A 22,145-nucleotide genomic window follows, 5' to 3' on the forward strand; every position below is an offset into this window, starting at 1 on the left:
GGTCTCCTGAGGCCTTGGGAAGCTCTGGTTTGTATTTTATTCAGAGTGCATAGCTGCTCTCTGCAGGAGGGTTGGTTTGTCAAGCTCTTAGTAGACATGGAAATCTGATTACTTGGGTCAAATCCCAGTTTTGCCACTTATTATTAGCTTTGTGCCTTAGGCTATTTAACTTTTTCATGTCTAGTTTCTGGATAAGTTAAGTAGAGGGATATTAAATTTTATATGAAGCTGGAATACAAAAGTAATGAAGTGGCCTTATCTGTGATGGTGACCACTATGCTATGCTGCTGGCCAGCGCCCTTGTAGTGCCCAGTCCTCTATGTTTCATTTACTTCCCTCTTCTCTTCTCTTGTCTGTCTGTCTGTCTGCCTCTCTCTCTCTCTCTCTCTCTCTCTCTCTCTCTCTCTCTCTCGCTTACTTTCTCTCTATCTTGTCCTCTAGAGTATTTGAGAATCTCTATTTTTGCTGTTTGAAAACTTAATGATGAGAAGCCGGGCGTGGTGGCGCACGCTTGTAATCTCCGCGCTTGGGAGGCTGAGACAGGAGGATCGCACAGGTTTGAAGCCAGCCTCGGCTACTTAGTGAGGCTCTCAGCAACTTAGTGAGACCCTGTTTCCAAATAAAATATAAAATAGGTTTGGGAGTATAGTCCGGAGGTAGAAAGACTCTGGGTTCCACCCCCAGTACTACCAAAAAAAAAAAAAAACCAAACTTAATGATGAGGAACCTGAATGTAACTCAGTTTTCTCTCCTACTGGGCACTCAGTAGGCCTCTTCAATTTCTTCTTTTCTCTCTTTCCTTCCTTTTTTCTTTTCTTTTTTCTTTTGTTGTACTGAGAATTGAACCCAGGAGCATTCTACCTTGGAGCGTTTTTTATTTTGAAACAGGGTCTTACTACTTTACTATACAGTGGCCTTGCACCTGCAGTCCTGTTTCAGCTTCCCAAGTACTGGAATTACAAGCATGCACCACCATAGCTGGCTCTGTTTGTCCTTTTGATTGATTGATTGATTGATTGATTGATTGATGGTACTAGGGGTGGTACCCAGAGGCTTTCTACCTCCGGGCTATACCCCCAGACCTATTTTATATTTTATTTGGAAACAGGGTCTCACTAAGTTGCTGAGAGCCTCACTAAGTAGCTGAGGCTGGCTTCGAACCTGTGCGAACCTCCTGTCTCAGCCTCCCCAGCGCGGGGATTGCAAGCGTGCGCCACCACGCCCGGCTTGTTTGTCCCTTTTTAAATACTTTACTTTCATTTTACTGGACTCTTGTGTTTACTACATTATGTTTAGCTAGGAGACAGTCCCATAGAATTTTACAAAAGGAAAAAACAAGATGCACGACAGTACACATTATATACTCCCATCTGTGTAAAAACGAAAGGAAAGAAAGTGGAATGTGTACAGACAGGGCAGTGTGACCACTTGCTTTCTCTCCTGCATGGAAGTCTTGCAGCTCTTTGATTAAGGCTCATTCTCCCGCACACATGTACCACGGTAGGACTGAGGCAGACACCCCCAGGGAGGGCGACTCCAGATAAATATTTAGAGATCATTAGCAGGAAGGATCTAAAGTTCATATGAAAACACACTTAAGGCTGGGCGTGGTAGCGCACGCTTGGAATCCCTGCGCTTGGGAGGCGGAGACAGGAGGATCGTGCAGGTTCGAAGCCAGCCTATCTGGCTTAAGAGACCCTGTTTCCAAATAAAAATATTAAAAAAATATAGGTCTGGGAGTGTAGCCCGGAGGTAGAAGGGTTTCCAGGAACCCAATACCACCAAAAAAAGAAAAGAAAAGAAAAAGAAAGAAAGAAAACACACTTAAGGGATAATTTCTTTATTCATACATAAAACATGTTTATTGAGGGGTGTGATGGCGCACACTTGTAATCCCAGCATTTGAGAGGCTGAGACAGGAGGATCACAGTTTGTGGACGACCTCAGCTACTTAGTGAGGCCCTTTGCAACTTAATGAGATCCTGTTTCAAAATTTAAAAAAAAAAAAAAAATAGGGCTGGGGGTGTAAGTTGGAGGTAGAATGCACCTGGGTTCCATCCCCAGTACTACAAAAGAAAGGAAAGAAGAGCCGGGCGTGGTGCTGCACACTTGTAATCCCCACGCTTGGGAGGCTGAAACAGGAGGATTGCACAGGTTCAAAGCCAGCCTCAGCTACTGAATGAGGCTCTCAGCAACTTAGTGAGACCCTGTTTCCAAATAAAGTATAAAATAGATCTGGGAGTGCAGCCCAGAGGTAGAAAAGCCCCTGGGTTCCACCCCCAGTACCACACACACACACACACAAAAAAAGGGGGAAAAAAGAAAAAGAAAGAAAAGAAGAAACATGTTTATTGCAGACTATCAAAAAGAAGAAAATGTTTTTAATTTTTTTTAATTTTTGTGGTGCTGGGAATTGAACCCAAGGTGTATATGCTAGGAGGGGTTTTACCACTTAGCTGTTTCCCAACCCAGAAAGAAGAAAATCTAAATCACTTATTATTCACCACAAAAGAACTCTTCTTTTGGTATATATTTCTTGAGAATTATAGAAATGAAATCATACAGTGCATTACCATTTTATAACACCTTTCATATAATAAATGGAACATCCTTTAATATACTTCTGTAGTATTATTTTTAATGACTGTGTAGGGCTGGGATGTAGCTCAGTGATAGAATACTTGCCTAACATGCACAAGGCCCTGGGCTCGAGCCTCAGTACTGAAAAAAAAAAATCTCAAATGACTGTAGTATTTTGTGATATAGATATTCCATAATATATATAACCAGTTAGTAACTTTTGAACTTCTAAATTGTGTCTAATGATTTGCTGTTATAAATGTGGATACAGCAAACATTCTTACAGTCTGATCTTTTCACACTTTCTTATTTTGTAGGATCAATTCCTAGAAATGACTTTACATTGCTGAGCCAAAGAGTATGCATTTTATGTCTAGAAAATATACTCAGTGTAGCATCTAACCCCAAGTAATTGTCGTAATAATAATAATAATAGTAGTAGTAGTAGTAGTAGTAGTAGTAGTAGTAGTAGTAATAGAACTGGGCGTGGTGGCGCACGCTTGTAATCCCAGCATTCAGGCTGAGACCAGAGGATCACAGATCACAGACAGCCTCAGCTACTAAGGCCCTTCGCAACTTAGTAAGACCCTGTTTCAAAATAAAGAATAAAAAATAGAGCAGGGTGTGTAGCTCAGAGGTCAGATGTCCCTGGATTCCATTCCCAGGTCCACAAAATATAATAGTAATAATAATGGATAATTTTCGTTATAGGAAACTATAAACTAATAAAATTGAGTTTAATTATCAAGGTATATATGTTCATTATAGAAACTTTTTGAAAATAGAGGAAAAGTTAAAAAGGATTTCACCAATAGACTTTGTCCTCAAAGATAGTTAGAATCAGCATTTGATTTTTAATTTTATTTTAACCGGATGATTCTCATGCTACATATAGGATTTTATAATGTTTTCAAAAGAGTAACAGTTCGAGATGCTGTGTTTCTTATACAAGTGGACTGTTTCTAAATTACCGGGGTTTTGTTTGTTTGTTAGGATAGGGTATCCCAAAAGTTAGTAAGTCCACATCATGCTCCTTCACGGCAGTGGTGGGTACAGTTCGTGTCTTAACCTGATCACTCTCGCTCTCTGCCACCTGCAATGTGGAGGGTGGGGGACCCCATGCACATCCTCTCCCCGACCACTCAGTCTGCTCTTCTATCTCTCCGTAGGTGTCAGAACTGGGAAGGCGGCATTGGCGGGGTGCCAGGGATGGAAGCCCATGGCGGCTATACTTTCTGTGGCCTGGCCGCACTGGTCATCCTCAAGAAAGAACGCTCCTTGAACTTGAAGAACTTATTAGTGAGTGTCGGTTGAGCTATCTTCCCGTCAGGCCCCGGGTCCTGGTGATGTGACTGATCTGAGATTCAGGGAAGATTTGGCTTTGGGAAGTGCTAACAGAGATCTAGCCTCTAGCGCACAAACTCCATATCCCTGGATGAAGCTTTAGATAGAGTCGTTGGAGCCCTCAGCACATCCTGAGACAGCTAAAGAAGTCTCATGTTCCTTCTTTCTACCAGTCTCTCTGCCTGCTTTGAAAGTTCTACAGTGTGCTAGGCCCAGCTTCAAGTTGTCTGAGTCCTGCAGACTTCAAGAATGAACCAGGGTACCTTCTTCATACTTCTAAGAGAAGATAGCATCCACCTTTCAGGATTAGAGGTTACCATGTACCTTAGAAAGAATATCCTGAGAAAAAGTGACAAGAAGAGCTTTGAAGCATTTTGAAGCCGAGCTTCTCTTACCTACATGAACATTTAGTGCTTGCATCTGAATGAGTTTTCCAGGCAGAGCTGGGTAATTGCGTTGAGACTCAGACATTTACATCTGGACCCCAAGCTCCTGAGCAGTATGCAGAATGAATTAGGGACGCAGTCAGCTTCAAGGGGTTGCTAGAGTGTGTTAAGTGCTCAGTGCACACACATAGCCACACACTCAGAGCCACCAAGGAGGTTCACATACTTGTCTGTTGGGGACCATGCACCTTCCTGACCATGACCTCAAAGCAGACCAGCTGCAAATGACATTCAGCTCTCTGAGTTGAGTAGATGGGCTCCTGTTGTGGTACCTATCATAGCCTTCCTGTAAGAACTTGTTATGTTCTCTAGAGAAATAACCAGCAGCATTTTGCCCTCATCCTCAGGAAGCCTCCCACAGCATACTCCTCTTGAGAAGGTTCTCAAAGCCTTGAAATTTTGCCAAAAGGCCGGCCTTGTGTATGATATTTAGAGTTTATGAGATAGTAAAATCTAATCATGAGCCAGGCGTGGTGGCACACGCTTATAATCCTAGTATTTGGGAGGCTGACACAGGAGGATCGTGTTGCGAGGACAGCCTCAGCTACTTAGTGAGGCCCTTTGCAACTCAGTGAGACCTTGTTTCAAAATAAAGAATAAAAAATAGGGCTGGGGGTGTAGCTGAGATGTAGAATGCCCCTGGGCTCCATCCCCAGTACCACACACAAAAATCTAATCACCAGCTATGAAACATAAAAGTCCCATGTCCTAGGCAGAAATAAAATTAGTGGATGCCTAAGTTATAAGAACAGTGCTCTAGATTTGAACCTGCCTCTACTATTTCCTGGCCAAGTGATCTTAGTAATTAAATTCTCGAAGGTATATAGTTTCATTTTTGTCTTCCTTCTGAAAGGGAGGAATACCATCCTTATTCTTTGAAGGTTAAAGAGAGGACATATGTAAACAGCTGGCACATAGTATATGCTCCAGGAATGTCGGTAGCCCACTTACCCAAGCTACTCCTTTCCCTCTGTTTGCTTTGGGAGAACTAGGCCTTGTATCTGAAGGATTTTATGAATTTATGTAGCCGAGAGGAACAGAACCAACCCATGGGGCTTAGGCACTGGAAAAAATCAATTAGTCTGGCTTAAAAACACTTAAGCTGTGGAGCAAGGAGAAATGAAGAATGGATTGCCCCTGCAGTGCCTGCGTTCTCCTCTGGAGTGACACTTACCCCACTTCCATCAAATGGCATTGTCCTTAAAGGGCTGGTTTACTTAAGACCTACTGGGAATGTGTTTCTACGTGAATCCACAATACAGTTTTGTTTTTTGTTTTTGATATCTCTCTCTCCCTCTCTCTCTCTCTCTCTCTCTCTCTCTCTCTCTCTCTCTCTCTCTCTCGGCAGTACTGGGGATGGAACCCAGGGGTATTCTATCTCTAAGCTATACCCCCAGCCCTAGTTTTTTTTTTTTTTTTTTTTTTTTTGGTGGTACTGGGGTTCCTGGAAGCCCTTCTACCTTCGGGCTACACTCCCAGACCTATTTTTACATTTTTATTTGGAAACAGGGTCTCCTAAGCCAGCGCGCGCGGCTGGCTTCGAACCTGCACAATCCTCCTCTCTCTGCCTCCCAAGTGCAGGGATTACAAGCATGCGCCACCACGCCTGGTCCCAGTCCTAGTTTTTATTCTTTAGTTTGAAACAGGGTCTCACTGAGTTGCAAAGGACCTTACTAAGTAGCTGAGGCTATCCGTGAACTGTAATCCTTCTGTCTTAGCCTCCCAAATGCTAGGATTTTAAGCGTGCATCACCATGCCCGGGTGTGTGTGTGTATGTTACTAGGGGTGGAACCCAGGGGCTTTTCTATCTCTGGGCTATACTCCCAGACCTATTTTATATTTTATTTGGAAACAGGGTCTCACTAAGTTGCTGAGAGCCTCACTAAGTAGCTGAGGCTAGTTTTGAACCTGCATGATCCTCCTGTCTCAGCCTCCCAAGCACTGGGATTACAAGCGGGTGCCACCATGCCGGACTTTTTTGTCTTTTAAGAATGTGGGATTGTGGCCGGGCATGGTGGTGCATGCTTGTAATCCCAGCATTTGGGAGGCTGAGACCTGAGGATCGCGGTTCGCGGACAGCCTCAGCTACTTAGTGAGGCCCTCTGCAACTCAGTGAGACCTGGTTTCAAAATAAAGAAAAATAGGGCAGGGGGTATAGTTCAGAGGTCGAATGCCCCTGGGTTCCATCCCCAGACCTAAAAAAAAAAAAAAAAAAAAAGAATGTGGGATATAATATAATCTATAGACTACAACTGTTCAGGGAGCCTGGGCCCCTGCTTTAGAGTCGTGTGTGTCTCCGACTGTCTACTTTCAGGAACTCAATCCAGGAAGACTCCAGGTTCAGGAGTCAGCTGTACTCTGGACCTTTCAGTTGAGTGAGGCAGCTCTGGACCCGGCTGGTGGCCGCCCTAGGGGTGGGGAGGGAAGTGAGCATCCTATCTGCTCAGCCAGATGGTTCTCTGGTTCTTCTGGGCCAAACCCATGACTATCTTGATCTTAGTAGTAGAGTGTGTTTAGAAAACTTAGAGATAAGTGAGCAGTGGTGATATCATGTGACCACAGAGTGACATCAGGTGCCAACTTACAACTTCAGCGTATAGATTTTCTTATATCAACTAACCAGGTTCTCCTGGAGAATGGGAGACTGGACCGGGCAGTTGTCATTTGATAATCAGGGCCAGTGGCTTCTGCCTCTAGTCCTGTTGGAGACTTGACTGGGAGACCTGGGGTGAGTGTCCTCAGGTACCCAGTAAAGGCAGAGACAGTTTGAGAGCCTCTGGTGAGATGTAGCACAGAATTCCACTTATTCTCTTTGACTAAACTTCCCTGAGCAGGGAAGCCAGGAGAAAAGAGCTGCTGGTCTTGCCTTGGGTTTCCTACTCTGGCCATGTTTACGAGGCTCGTGTGGGTTTCCTTATAAACCAGGGTTCTCTCTTTATTCTCTCAGTGTCATCACCAATTTGGAACCCAGGAAGAGATAGTAGGTTGGTCGACAATGAGAAGAGATCAGCGCTAGTTGTCTGGAAAGGGTCGATGTTAATGGCTGTGGCAGTGGAGGGAGGAGCCAGAGCCCTAAAACTTGCGGGGCAAGAAGCCGATGTGGAGAAGTCCTTCTTCCCACAGACTGGCCCCTGGAGGTCCTGTCTGGGTGGATTTGGTGTTTTTCTTTTGGCTTCCAACTGCCTCTCCCGTCCGTCTCATTCTCAGCAATGGGTGACAAGCCGGCAGATGCGATTTGAAGGTGGATTCCAGGGCCGCTGCAACAAGCTGGTGGACGGCTGCTACTCCTTCTGGCAGGCCGGGCTGCTGCCCCTGCTGCACCGTGCGCTACACGCCCAAGGTGAGCACAGGCTGGGTCCCTTCTTCACCAAGCTGGGAAGCCAGAGTGCTTGGTTGGAGGTTGGAACAAGCTCAGTCTGTCCTGGATTTTGAGTGCTTGGTGTGCAACTCCTGCCCTAGTGTGTGTGTGTGTGCCGAAGAGGATTTTGTTCCAGTGGTTTAAGGTCATTCGTTGCTGCTTTGAATGGCTGTGGCAGGACGGGCTGATGGGGGCGGGGGGATCTGTGCTGCTGTGTGTTATCTGGAGGGAGCAACTTCCTCGTGACAGGAAGAACAGCTGCATTAAGGGGCAGAGAACCAGAACATCCAGGGAGAAGACCCGCCACATCTGGCTGGCCACATAGTTGTCACCATTCAAAATGTTCTCTTCTTGATCCACTGAACAATCCTAAATGCGAGTCTGTCCCACCGGCATGGCTGGAGTGGAGAAACTCCTCCTATGGGGTCTCACATGGGAATGCTAAACCAAAGCCAACAGCAAGCAAAAGCCGGGAACATTCTGTCTTTTCCTCTTGAAACTCAGGCCGCCTGCTGCCTCCTGACTCCTCTCGCTCCTTTGCTGTGAGAGCAGTGTGTCTCTGAGTCCACTGGTGGGAGAGGAGAAGTCATGGCCACCCTGCTGGATGCTAATCCGTCCCTGCAGGGAGAGCCCTTGGCCTGACGGAAGCTTTTCACTGGACCCATTTGGCTAATTAATTGCTCACGTGTAAAAGATTACATTATTCTCTTCTGTCCTTCCCCCGCTTTTTTCCTTCTTGTCTGTCTGTTCTTCTTGAGTCCTTTCTTTAGTTCCTTCATTTCTACTGGAGTTGTTGCGTTGTGGCCATTTTTGATACTGAATTAAGTAAACAGGGTCTCTGTCCTATCTCCCCAGTATGGAGCAATTGGTTTAGGTCTCAGGATATTAAAACAAACAATTCCTCTGACACTAGAGCTTGTATATTCTCTGGCTTGACCACTAGTAGGGTTATCAGGAATTTCCTGAGAGTCTAGTGTTTCCAATAGAAATAACTTGGGGGTTTGGTGATCTCTTTATTTGGAGCTGGTGAGGTCAAGCTGTCAGTCTTAGAAATCTGTCGGTAGCAGAGACAAGATGTCTTTTCTTTTTCTTTTTCTTTTTCTTTTTCTTTTCTTTTTTTTTTTTTTTTTGGTGGTACTGGGGTTCCTGGAAGCCCTTCTACCTCCGGGCTACACTCCCAGACCTATTTTATTTTTGGAAACAGGGTCTCTTATGCCATCGTGGCTGGCTTCAAACTTACAAGCGTGCACCACCACACCTGGCTTGACAAGACGTCTTAATTCTGCAGTGCCCAGGAAACCTGGAGAGCAGTAACAGCAGCACTACCTGCCAAAGCCTCCTGGGGGCGCTCACCAACATTGTGTGTATTGAAGCTTGAGTTCTGAGGACTCGGACACATGGAAAGCTTTGCCTGTGCCAGGTGTGGTGTGGCACACCTGTAATTCCAGTTTCTGGGAGGCTGAAACAGGAGGATCACAGGTTCGAGGCCAACCTCAGAAACTTAGGCCCTCAGCAACTTAGCAAGACCCTGTTTCAAACTGGAAAAAATAAAAAAGGGCTGGGAGTGTAGGTTAGGGAATGTTGATGGGTTCCATCCCTAGTAAAACACACACACACACACACACACACACACACTCACTCACTCACTCACTCACATTCACACAGCTTTGCCTATGGAGAAGGCTGCCTGGAAATCTTGGTGCTTCTAATGGGTTCCTTGCTAGGAGAAGCATCACATTGGGCCTGGAGCTGTCTCCCTCCTCAGAAACGGTGAGTTTCATGGACTGAAACCAAGCTGAGTCTGAGAAGAATGGATGTGTTTTGCGGGTTGATTTTAGAGTCAAAAGGAGATACGCTGTAGAAACTCACTCAGCCTATACTGTGATCATAGGTGGTGTTCAAAGTAGTATGTGTGTAATCTCATGAAGAGTGTGTAATCTCATTTAGAGTGAAGAGTTGGCTCTTAAAAAATTTAGACTCAGCCGGGCGTGGTGGCGCACCCTTGTAATCCCAGTACTTACGAGGCTGAGACAGGAAGATGGCAGCCTCAAGGCCAGCCTCAGCTACTTAGTGAAGCCTTCCACAACTTAGTGAGACCCTATTTCAAAATAAAGAATTAAAAATAGGGCAAAAGATGTAGCTCAGAGGTAGGATGTCCCTGGGTTCAATCCCTAATACCACAAAAAAAAAAAAATAATAAAACCCTATGGGATGGAAAATTATATGTGATGTTTTTTTCTTTTGATTATATTTCCTATTTTCCTATAGTTTATAGATATTTCTTTCATAAAGAAAAACAAGTTTTAGCCGGGCGTGGTGGTGCACACTTGTAATCCCAGCATTTGGGAGGCTGAGACTGGAGGATCACGGTTAACGGACAGCCTCAGCTACTTAGTGAGGCCCTCTGCAACTTAGTGAGACCCAATTTCAAAATAAAGAATAAAAAGTACGGAAGGGGGTGTAGCTTGGAGGTCAGATGCCCCTGGGTTCCATTCCTAGACCTGTGAAAGAAAGAAAGAAAGAAAGAAAGAAAGAAAGAAAGAAAGAAAGAAAGAAAGAAAGAAAGGAAGAAAGAAAGAGAAAGACAAGTTTTTATAAACAAAACAAGAACTAAAGTGGAGAATATATATATAAAGACAAATGATGAAGAGCTCATTTGACAAGTGTCATACAAATCAATAAGAAACAAGTGAACAGCCCAATTGAAAACTAGCTCAAGAACCGAGCACACAGGTCCTAGGAAACGAACCACTGTCAGTACCACTTTGTCTACTCCAACTGTTCCTACCAGCTGCAGCTGGCACCTGCCAGGCACTCACCATATGTCACAGCCTCAATACATTTTTGTGTGTGTGGTTCTGGGAATTGAACCACACATTCTACCTCTGAGCTATACCTCCAGCCCCATTTTATTTTTGTTTTGAAACACTCTCACTAAGTTTCTGAGGCTGGCTTCAAACCTGCGATCTTCCTGTCTCAGCCTCCCGAGTACTAGGATTACAAGTGTATGCCACTTTTTTTTTTTTTTTTTTTGGTGGTACTGGGGGTGGAACCCAGAGGCTTTCTATTTCCGGGCTATACTCCCAGACCCATTTTATATTTTATTTGGAAACAGGGTCTCACTAAGTTGCTGAGAGCCTCACTAAGTAGCCCAGTGTTGGGAATCCAGCCCAGCAGCAGCGGGGCTTGGCGATATGATGAGTACCGACGACTCGAACACAAACCCACGAGCCGGGAGTCCAGTCAAGCAAGATCTCATTTATTTCTCTCCAAACAATCATATATATAGCACCAAGCCACAAGGGGAATTCCCATGAGAAATAGCCTAGCCTATCTGGGATAAAGATCACTAGCACGTAGTTCACAGCCAATCCCAGGCCAGTGCATGAGCCATTCATGTGTGCGGAAGCTCCTTTAAAGGTAAAAATGGAAAAACTGCTCAGTCTCCCCACCCATAATGAATGGGGAAACCACGCCTTCATAGCTTCCTCCAGGCGCCATCTTAGCCCCTTTTCTGCTGAATCATTTTATTTAAAGCTTTGCCTTAGGCTGCAGGCCGCTCAGGCCAAGGGAGGCTGCATCTCCCTAGGCGCTGTATGGACACACCCCATCAGCCGAGGCTGGCTTCGAACCTGCGCGATCCTCCTGTCTCAGCCTCCCAAGCACGGGGATTCCAAGCGGGCGCCACCACGCTGGGCACCACCATTTTATTTTGTTTTACATATATTTTTTCATTGGTCCTGAAAACAGATCTATGAAATAGATGCTTTCATCATCCCCATTATGTAGATGTGGAAATTAAGTGACTTACTTTATAATATCAGACTGCCACCTACAACAGTTAGTACTGGTTGTGTGGATCCAGACTAGCTGGTTTCAGAGCCCTGTTTGTAACCTACAGATGGCCATTCTTCCAACCAAAAAATTGATCCGCTTATTTACAGTTAAAGAAATGCAAAGCAGGGAAGTGGAACACTATTCCTTTTTATTATCACATTGGCAGAGATTTAAATATATAGGGGAGTGTGGGAGAATAGGCATTTTTGAACTATTAACCAGTGTGCAATAGTTGCATCAGTATTTGGAGGGCAATTTGGAGATGCTCTTTAAATTATAAAGGCACAAGCCGGGCGTGGTGGCGCACGCTTGTAATCCCTGCGCTTGGGAGGCTGAGACAGGAGGATCGCACAGGTTCGAAGCCAGCCTCAGCTACTGAGTGAGGCTCTCAGCAATTTAGTGAGATCCTATTTCCAAATAAAGTATAAAATAGGTCTGGGAGTATAGCCTGGAGGTAGAAAGCCTCTGGGTTCCACCCAGTACCACCAAAATAAATAAATAAATAAATAAATTATAAAGGCGCTTACCCCTCGAACCCACGAAGGGCACTGTCAGGAATTCACCTATAGCGATATTAGCCAAGGATGTATGCTGAGGTAGAGTTTTAGTTACACATCTGAAATGCCCATCAAAAAGGCAGTAGTTAAATTATGCTCTCTCCAAACAGCAGCTGCATACATTGGTCTGATACAGAAAGCTCACTAGGACACAATATAAAGTACACGGGTCGGGCGTAGAGCTGTCGTGTGTGCACAGGCTGGGGTAAACTGCAGACACGCCCAAACTCTTCTAACAGTGGGCACCTCTGGTCGGGGTTGGGAGATGAAGGGGGGAGGGAGATTGTTTTGTAAATTCTGTACCCTTCTGGACTGTACTTTTAAAATCTTTTACTGAGTTTTGTTTGACCATGCACATACATGTATTTTTTAGTAAGCAAGAAAATACATTTTTAAAAACTAAAAAAATACATTTTCTGGTGCTAGGGAATCAAACCTAATACACATATGCACTATCAATGAACTACATTCCAGCCACAAATACTTTTTTTAAGGTGCTGGGGATCAAATCCAGAGCTTTGTACATGCTAGGCCAGCACTCTACTACAGAGCCATATCTGCAGCCCCACAAGTACATTTTTAAAAGTCAGTAATTGGGCTGGGGTTGTAGATCAGTGGTAGAGTGCATGCCTAGTGTGTGTGATGCCCTGGGTTCAACCCCCAGTGAAACACACTAGAAAAGGTAATGATGTTATTGCTAACTAAAAAGAAAAAGGCTCAATACAGCCCAGCATGGAGTCGGGGCTATTCCCTGACTCAGCAAGTGACCGTCAGTAGCTCTGTGCCATGACCACCTTCACTATGTCATAAATCATTATTATCATTGTTAATAGCTTAAATATAGCCAACGATGACTCATTGCTATTTTGTTTTTGTGGAACATGAAAGCAGCAATCAAGCTGGGCATGGTGGTGCACACCTGTGATCGCAGTACTTGGGAGGCTGAGGTAGGAGGATCATAGGTTCGATGACTTCAGCCTTAGTCAACATGTAGTGAGACTTTCATCAATCTAGCAAGACACCGTTTCAAAATAAAAGATAAAATACAGCTGGGGGTGTAGCTCACAGGTAGAATGCTCCTGGGTTCAATCCCCAGTACAAAAAAAAAAAAAAGAAAGAAAGAAAGAAAGAAAGAAAGAAAGAAAGAAAGAAAGAAAGAGCGAGCAACAGACTACTCTGGGCATGGTGGTGCAGGCCTGTAATCCCAGCACTTGGGAAACTGAGACAGGAGGATCACAGGTTCCAGGCCAGTGTCAACAATGTAACAAGACCCTTTTCCAAATAAAATAGGGATAAAGCTGGGCGTGGTGGCACACTCTTGTAATCCCTGCGTTTGGGAGGCTGAGACAGGAGGATCACACAGGTTTGAAGCCAGCTGAGGCTGGCTTAAGAGACCCTATTTCCAAATAAAATATAAAATAGGTCTGGGAATGTAGCCTGGAAGTAGAAAAGCCCCTGGGTTCTACCCCTAGTACCACCAAAAAAAAAAAAAAAAAATAGGGATGAGGTGTAGCTTGTCGGTAAAATACCCTTGGGTTTAATCCCCAGTACCATTAAGAGGAAGAGGAGGAGGCAGAGGAGGAGGAAGAAGAGGAGGAGGAAGAAGAAAGTACAAAAAGAAATCAAAACAGCATGATTATAACATAACTAAACTATATACATTTTTTTGTGTGTGTGGTAGTACTAGTGATTGAACCCAGGGGCATTCTACTTCTGAGCTATACCCTGAACCCTATTTTTTATTGTTTATTCTGAAATGGAGTCTCGCTGAGTTACAGATGGCCTCACTAAGTAGCGGAGGCTGGCAACGAACCTGCGATCCTCCTGTCTCAGCCTCCCAAGTACTGGGATTACAAGCGTGCGCCACCACACCGGACCTATATACATATTTTAAGCTCACATAACCAAAACAAAAAAAGCATTAAGAGAAAAGTAGATACAGCATTTGTTATAGATGAAAGGGTAAGTATAATAAGAAGCTGAATTAATAGAGTTGATCACTGCCTCTCAGCAGACAAAAACTAAGCTCAAGAATATTTGCGACTAGGAAACAAAAGTTATGGAGAAATTTTACCCTCATTACTAGTGAAAGACAAAATAAATGATCAGGTATTGTTTCTTTTTACTGCTGATAATTTTTTTTTTTTTGTACTACTAGGTATTGAACCCAAGATGATTCTGCCACTGAGCTATATACCTAGCCCTTTTAAAAACAATTTTTTTTGAGCCTGGCATGGTGGTGCACGCTTGTAATCCCAGGATTTGGGGGACTAAGACCAGAGGATCGCGGTTCTCGGACAGCCTCAGCTACTTAGTGAGGCCCTTTGTAACTCAGTGAGACCTGGTTTCAAAATAAAGAATAAAAAACAGGGCAGGGGGTGTATCTTGGAGGTTGAATGCCCCTGGGTTCCATCCCCAGACGCGCAAAAACAAAACAATTTTTTTTGTTTTAAAGCAGGGTACCTATCATCCTCTTGCCTTAGCCTCCCACGTAGTAGGGTTGCAGGTATGCACCACTATCCCTGGCTTGAAAGTTTTGTTTGTTTGGTTTTTTTCAGCCCTAGAGGTTGAACCCAGGGGTGTTCCACCACCGATCTACATCCCAGGCTGTTTCTGTGTGTTTTGTTTTGGTTGTCGTTTTGAGACAAAGGTCTCCTAAATTGCAGAGGCTGGTCTTGAACTTGTGATCCTCCTGTCCCAGCCTCTCAGGTTGCTGGGGTTACAGGTATGTGCCACTGTCCCTAGCTAATTTCTGAGAGCTTTTTAAAAGTGACCAATGCTGGAGGTAGTACAGTAAAATTTAAAGTTTTCCTGGCAGATATCAGAATTTTTAAAAGGCTTTAAAAATGTTTATTCCAAAAAAAGCCAGGCGTGGTGGCGCATGCTTGTAATCCCAGCATTCAGGAGGCTGAGACCGGAGGATCGCAGTTCGTGGACAGTCTCAGCTACTTAGTGAGGCCCTCTGCAACTTAGTGAGACCCTGTTTTAAAATAAAGAATAAAAAATAGGGCAGGGGGTATAGCTCGGAGGTCGAATGCCCCTGGGTTCCATCCTCAGACCCACAAAAAAAAAAAAAAAAAAAAAAAAGTTTATTCTAAGGCAGGCATGGTGGTGCATGCTTGTAATCCCAGTACTTGGAAGGCTGAAACAGGAGTATCACAGATTCAGGCCAGCCTTGGGGCTGTCAGCAACCTAGTGAGACCCTGTTCCCAAATAAGAAATAAAATCAGTCTGGGGGTATAACTTGGAGTTGGAATGCCTCTGAGTTCAATCCCCAGTACAAAAAAAAATCCATCTAACTGAAAGTAATAAACATTTATAATTCTGCTCTGGCCAAAGTATTTGCAGAAAATAATCCTACACAGAGAATATTCACAAAGATGTATAGCGCAGCATTTCTGTGATTGCAAGAACTGGAAACAACCTTAGAAATAAGTAAAAGAAGGCAGAGGGAAGGCCCATCATATATGTATTTACCTTCTATAAACTCAGCTGTGCTCAGAAGAGGGGAAAGAGAGGAAGGGAAGGCAGGCAACCTGGCACTCCTTTAGGACCGCTGGGGAGAGCCTGAGACTAGCTCCTCCTGTGGGCAGCTCCTCCCAGGGCTCGGCTTCCCTGCGCCGTGCCCCCCCCCCCCCCCCCCCCCCCCCCGTGAGCTGCTTGGGAGCCCACTGCGCATGCGGCTCGGGTGTTGGCGGCAGGCGAGCAAGCGGCTTTTTTCCTACCTCCAAATGTCAGCCAGCCATTGCTCCTTCCCCAACCTGGGAAACATCAACTGCTTGTCAGACCCTTTCCTTCTCTTTCTCTGTGTCTTTTTCTTTTAAGAGTCAGGATCTTGGCTGGCTTGATGGCACATACGCGTCATCCCAGTACCTAGGGGCTGAGACAGGAAGATCACAGGTTCACAGCCAGCCTTAGCAACCTACTGAGACCCTGATTCGAAATATGTCGGGGGATGTGTCTGAGAGAGAGAGTAGCTCTGGGTTCACTCCCTGCTAACACACACGCACACATGCGCAGGCGTAATGTTGCTCGAGCCTAGGCTGGGACAATCCTCCCGCCTCGGGCTTCCCAGGAGCTGAGACCACAAGTGTGTATCTCTTGTTAAAAAAAAAAAAAAAAGCCATTATTCTCTGCTTACTCTATAATTAAGTTTTGCTTACGTATTTTCTTCATACACTCCACTTACTGTAAGCTTTTATAAATGTTTACTATAGAAGCTTACGTAGCCATGTGGAGGAGATTTGGGGCTTTGGTACTTTTATTACCCAGTTTCCTTGTACATTCACTTGGTGAGATATAATACAGCTATTCAGAATGATGGTTATATAGATTATGTAGCAAAGCAGAAACTTACGCCTACAGTGTTAAGGGAGAACCATACAACTATGGTAGTTGTAACCCTATAGAGAAATGCATCAAAACAGAAGGACTGGAAGAAAGAAAAATTAGTTTTCAGTTGCCATTTATAGATTGTTTGATGCCTTTGCAGCCCAGCTATCAAAGTATAAAATTGACCAAAGGATGTTGCATATCCCATATATATGGTTTTTTTGTTTGTTCGGTTTTTGGTACTGGGGACTGAACCCAGGGGCATTCTACCCCTGAGCTACACCCCAAGCCCTTTTTATTTTTTGTTCTGAAATATTTTTTGTCTTACTAGGCTGCTGAGGGCCTCACTAAGTTGCTGAGGATGGACTCAAACCCTTGATCCTCCCATCTCAGCCTCCCGGGTACTGGGATTATAGGTATACACCACCACACCTGGCTTCTGAATGTCTTTTTTTTTTTTTTTTTTTGGTCTGAGGATGGAACCCAGGGGCATTCGACCTCTGAGGTATACCCCCTGCCCTATTTTTATTCTTTATTTTGAAACTGGGTCTCACTGAGTTGCAGAGGGCCTCACTAAGTTGCTGAGGCTGTCCGCAAACCGCGATCCTCAGGTCTCAGCCTCCCAAATGCTGGGATTACAAGCGTGCGCCACCATGCCCAGCTGTGAATATTTTTTTTTAAATCATGCACATCTGCACACATCTGTGTGATGGTAGGTCCATCTGATAACCATCTGGCCCACAGAATTCCCTGACCACGGGGCTGAACTTGAGAGTGGAAAAGCTCAATTGCTTATTTCAGTAGTATTCCCAGAATGGCCAGTTTGTGCTTGGGCTGTCTATATAATGCAGGAGAACAGACATTAGTAATGCTTCTTAGGAAAAGTCTGTGAGTCCAGAGAAAAGTTAGCGCTGGGCACGGTGGCGTGCACCTGTACTCCTCACCACTCGGCAGGCTGAGGCTCACTTGAACCCAGGAGTTTCGGGCCAGCCTGAGCATCGTTGAAGAAGCCAGGCGTGGTAGTGCACGGCTGTAATCCCAGTACTCAGGAGGATCCAGGGTTCAGGGACAACATCGGCAACGTAACAAGGCTCTCAGCAACTTAGCAAGACCTTGTTTCAAAACCAAAACTAAAAAGGGCTGTGGGTATAGCTTGGAGGTAGACCCAGGGGAGGGAGGGGAGGAGGGAGGGAAAAGAAAAGAAAAAAAGTAATAGAACAGAATTTACTACCCCTGCCCAAAGTTCCCCTAGCTACTTAGAGTCTGGCTAACAAGTTTCAGCGATGTGCTAAAGGAACCGTCGTTAGAGGCCAAGAGTAAGCCCGGCGTGGTGGCGCAGGTTTATAATCCCGCTACTTGGGAGGCTGAGACAGGAGGATTGCAGGTTTGAGGTCAGCCTCAACTATTTCGTGAGGCCCTCCGCAACTTAGTGAGAGACCCTGTTTCAAAGTAAAGAAGAAGCCGGGTGTGGTGGTGCACACTTGTAATCCCAGCACTTGGGAGGCTGAGACAGGAGGATCCGCATGGGTTCAAAGCCAGCCTCAGCTACTTAGTGAGGCTCTCGGCAACTTAGTAGACCCTGTTTCCAAATAAAGTATAAAATAGATCTGGGAATATAGCCTGGAGGTAGAAAAGCCCCTGGGTTCCACCCTCAATAACACCAAAAAAAAAAAGAATAAAGGATAGGGTTGAGGGTGTAGCTCGGAGGTACAATGCCCCTGGGTTCAATGCCCAGTACTACCAAAAAAAAAAAAAAAATCTGAATAAAGAGTGATGGACCAAGTGGGTGGCACTAACAGGTCAGTCTCTTCTCTGCCTGCTGGACACGTGGCTTAAGAGCATCACCTGAGTTCACGGGGTCCGTTTCAAGGCAGGGGAGACGGCAACTGAACCGTGGCTCTTTGACACAGGCTGAGGCTCAGGCAGAGGCACGTGTGTGAAGATTGCAGCGTATCACGAATGCGTGGAGGAGGGGACCCCGACTGTCCTGCTGAGTAACAGAGACAGTGACGTGGATCCCCGAGGGCGGTGAGGCCCTGGCTGACCCCTTGTCTCTGCAGGTGACCCCGCCCTCAGCATGAGCCACTGGATGTTCCACCAGCAGGCCCTGCAGGAGTACATCCTCATGTGCTGCCAGTGCCCTGCCGGGGGGCTCCTGGACAAGCCGGGCAAGTGAGTGCCTGCCCTCTGGGGGGAGGGGAGCGAACCCACAGGCCTAGCAGAGGGGTCGTTACAAGCGGGGTGCCCCTGGCCATCCAGCTGCACAGCGCTAGTGTCCGCGGGAGCATCCCGGCCATGCCATTGGTCCCACACCTCCCCCGCCCATTGTTAGGTTAGAGCGCGAGGCTTTTAAATTCACTCCTGTACTTCCTCCAGCCACGTGGAGGACGGGGAGGGGGGCATGTGTGACCCCATCACGGGCCTCTGTGGTTGCATTCAGGGTGTCGAGGGGAGCAGAGGACTGTCCTCTCAGTGCTGCCTGTCCCTGCAGGTCGCGTGACTTCTACCACACCTGCTACTGCCTGAGCGGCTTATCTATCGCCCAGCACTTCGGCAGTGGAGCCATGTTGCACGATGTGGTCCTGGGTGTGCCTGAAAACGCTCTGGTAAGGCGGGATGGGTTGCTGCATACCTCTTCATCGCAAGGTCTCAGGATGGGGCTGAGGAAAGCAGAGCTCCTGGTGTCCGCAGAACTCGAGCTGTTTCCTGTGCGGCCAGGCTGGGAGTCTGCAGTCCCCACCCTCTTTACATTTTGCAGCCCACCAGGCTGCAGATTCACCGCTCGGCAAGCCTGGCATTGTGGTGGGAGGTCTAATCTGCAACAGAGATTTTGTGCCTTTATTGCAGAATCGAGGACCCAGACCACCCCTTTCAAAAAGGGCGCAGTGACTGGTTACTCACACAGCAGACTGAATTCCAGGCAGCTTGAAACAGCATCTGCAGGGCAGGACCCTCACTGCATGGCTGACCTCATTTCTCCTGGTGCTCTCAGCTTAGCTGTCCTCTCTCCAGAGAATAACAGTGCCCTGAATCTGCTGCTGCAGCACCACCTCTGGTCCCTGCGAGGCCCTCATCACAATTTCCTATGTGTTTGTTTCACACATGTTTGTCTGTTTTCCTCAAGAAAACATCAGCCCCCGGCTGGGGTGTAGCTCAGTGGGAGAGTGCGTGCCTTGCGTGTTTAAGCAAGGCCCCAGGTCCTGTTTCCAGCACTACAAGGAAAAAAAAAAAAAATTGAAAAAAAACTTTCTTTCATTTTATTAAAAATTACAAAAGTAGGAGCTGGGGGCGTAGCTCAGTGGTAGAGCACGCACTTAGCATGTGCAAGGCCCTGGGTTTATCCCCAGTGCTGCAAAAGAAAAAAATAACGAGTCAGCCCCAGGAGGACAGGATGTTCCCCACCGCAGCTGATGCTGGAACAGCCTGGCAGGAGACACAGCCTAGACATGAACCCGCTGAGATGGTCCACGGCGCTCAGATAACAGGGCCTGTGCAGACTGTCAAGAACATCTGCCCTACAAAGTCGGATTTGCTTCCACAAATGTAAACACTGAAAGTTTCTCATATATGTCTTTTGAATCTTCTGTTTGTTTGTCCTGGGATTTTTTTCCCCGTGTGTGTGTGTGTGTGTGTGTGTGTGTGTGTGTGTGTGTGTGTGTGTGTTGCTGGAATTGAACCCAGAGGCATTCTAACTCTGGGCTACACCCTCAGACCTATTTTATTTCTTGTTTTGAAACAGAGTCTTGCTAGGTTGCTGACAGCCTCACTAAGTTGCTGAGGCTGACTTCAAGCCTGTAGTGCTCCTGTCTCAGTCTTTCAAGTACTGGGATTACAGTCATGTTCCACCATACCTGGTTTGTAATCCAAGTATATGAGAGACTGAGACAAGAGGATCTCACGTAGCCGGGCGTGGTGGCGCACGCTTGTAATCCCTGCGCTTGGAAGGCTGAGACAGGAGGATCGCACAGGTTCGAAGCCAGCCTCAGCTACTGAATGAGGCTCTCAGCAATTTAGTGAGACCCTGTTTCCAAGTAAACTATAAAATAGGTCTAGGAGTGTAGCCTGGAGGTAGAAGGCCCTTGGGCTCCATCCCCAGTACCAAAACAAAAAACAAAAAAAGTATCTCAGGTTTGAAGCCAGCCGTGGCAATCAGCCAGGCCCTCAGTAACCTAGCAAGATTCTGTTTCCAAATAAGAAAAAAAAATTATAAAATCAGGCTAGGGACGTAGCTTGAAATAGAATGCCCTGAGTTCAATCCCTGGTACAACAAAAAAAAAAAAAAACCAAATAGATAAAATTCTTAGTATTTCTTTACTTTTTATTTTAATTTTTTAGTGCTGGGGATTGAATATAGGGGCATTCTACGTCTGAGCTATACCCTAGCCCAATTTTTTTTTTTGTGTGTGTGTGTATGGTACTGGGGATTGACCCAGGGGCATCCCACCTCTGGGCTACACCCCAGCCCTATTTTGTATTCTTTATTTTTGAAACAGGGTCTCAGTAAATTGTGGAGGGCCTCACTAAGTAGCTGAGGCTGGCCGTAAATGTGCATTCTTCCTGTCTTAGCCTCCCAAGTACTGGGATTACAAGCGTGTGCTACCACACTCTATTGTGAAACAGGGGCTCACTAAGTTGCAGAAGGGCTCACTAAGTAGCTAGCTAAGGCTGGCCACAAACCTGCGATCCTCCTGTCTCAGCCTCCTAAGTACTTGGATTATAAGTGTGTGCCACCACACTCAGCCTCCTATTTAATATTCTATTTGAAAACAGTCTCGCTAAGTTACTGGGACTGTAACTTAGTGACTGAGGCTAGTGAGGAGTGACTTAGTGGTGAGGCTTAGTGACTGAGGCTGGCCTTGAGCCTGTGATCCTTCTTTCAACCTCCCAAGTACTGAGATTATAGGTATGTGCCACCATGTTTGGTGAAAATATTTCAAACCGAATAAACATAAATGGCCAATAAATGAATAAAAAGATGTTTACCTTTTTTTTTTTTTTTCTCCTCTGTGTTACTGGGGATTGAACCCAGGGGCATTCTACCTTTGAGCTATACCCTCAACCCTATTTTTTAATCTTTATTTTGAAACAGAGTGTCACTAAGTTGTAGAGGGCTTCACTGAGTAGCTGAGGCTGCCCTCAAACCTGTGATCTGACTCTCTCAGCCTCTCAAGTACTGGGATTACAAGTGTGTGCCACCACACCCAGCTATTATCTTTTATTTTGAAACAAGATCTTGCTGGGTTGCTGAGAGCCTCACTACTTGCTGAGGCTAGGATTACATGCATTTGCCACCATGCCCAACTTTAACCTCATTATTTCCTTCCTTCCTTCTTTCTTTTTTTCTTCTTTCTTTCTTTTTGCGGTACTGGGGATGGAACCCAGGGGCACTGTACCTTCAAGCTACACCCCCAGCCCTATTTTTTATTCTTTATTTTGAACCAGGGTCTCACTGAGTTGCAAAGAGCCTCACTAATTAGCTGAAACTGTCGGCAAACCACTATCCTCCTGTCTCAGCCTCCCAAATGCTAGAATTACAAGCGCACACCACCACGCCTGGCTTCTTTCTTATTTTGGTACTTTTCCCTCTTTTCTTCCCCAGTGGTAACCCTGCCCTATATTTGACCTGTCTTGTATGTGTGGATATTTTGGGGCTCATATTTATGTATTCATAAATAATATATTCGTAGTTTT

The 22,145-nt window shown here is 45.7% G+C and overlaps 1 protein-coding gene across 1 annotated transcript in view; it reads left to right on the forward strand.

The window, feature by feature from the left end:
- The window catches only part of LOC308271762 (protein farnesyltransferase subunit beta), a gene marked incomplete at both ends in the record, with an annotated part of 86,388 nt that overhangs the window by 58,479 nt on the left and 5,764 nt on the right, over nucleotides 1–22,145 (forward strand). Inside the window, 4 exons of the mRNA XM_080708303.1 lie at nucleotides 3,750–3,879; nucleotides 7,578–7,710; nucleotides 18,515–18,626; nucleotides 18,946–19,060. Of these exons, the coding sequence (XP_080564429.1) occupies nucleotides 3,750–3,879; nucleotides 7,578–7,710; nucleotides 18,515–18,626; nucleotides 18,946–19,060 (490 nt within the window). The remainder of the gene's footprint in view (nucleotides 1–3,749; nucleotides 3,880–7,577; nucleotides 7,711–18,514; nucleotides 18,627–18,945; nucleotides 19,061–22,145) is intronic.

The sequence above is a fragment of the Muscardinus avellanarius genome (assembly GCF_963383645.1).
Source record: "Muscardinus avellanarius genome assembly, chromosome: 12".
Taxonomy (NCBI): domain Eukaryota; kingdom Metazoa; phylum Chordata; class Mammalia; order Rodentia; family Gliridae; genus Muscardinus; species Muscardinus avellanarius.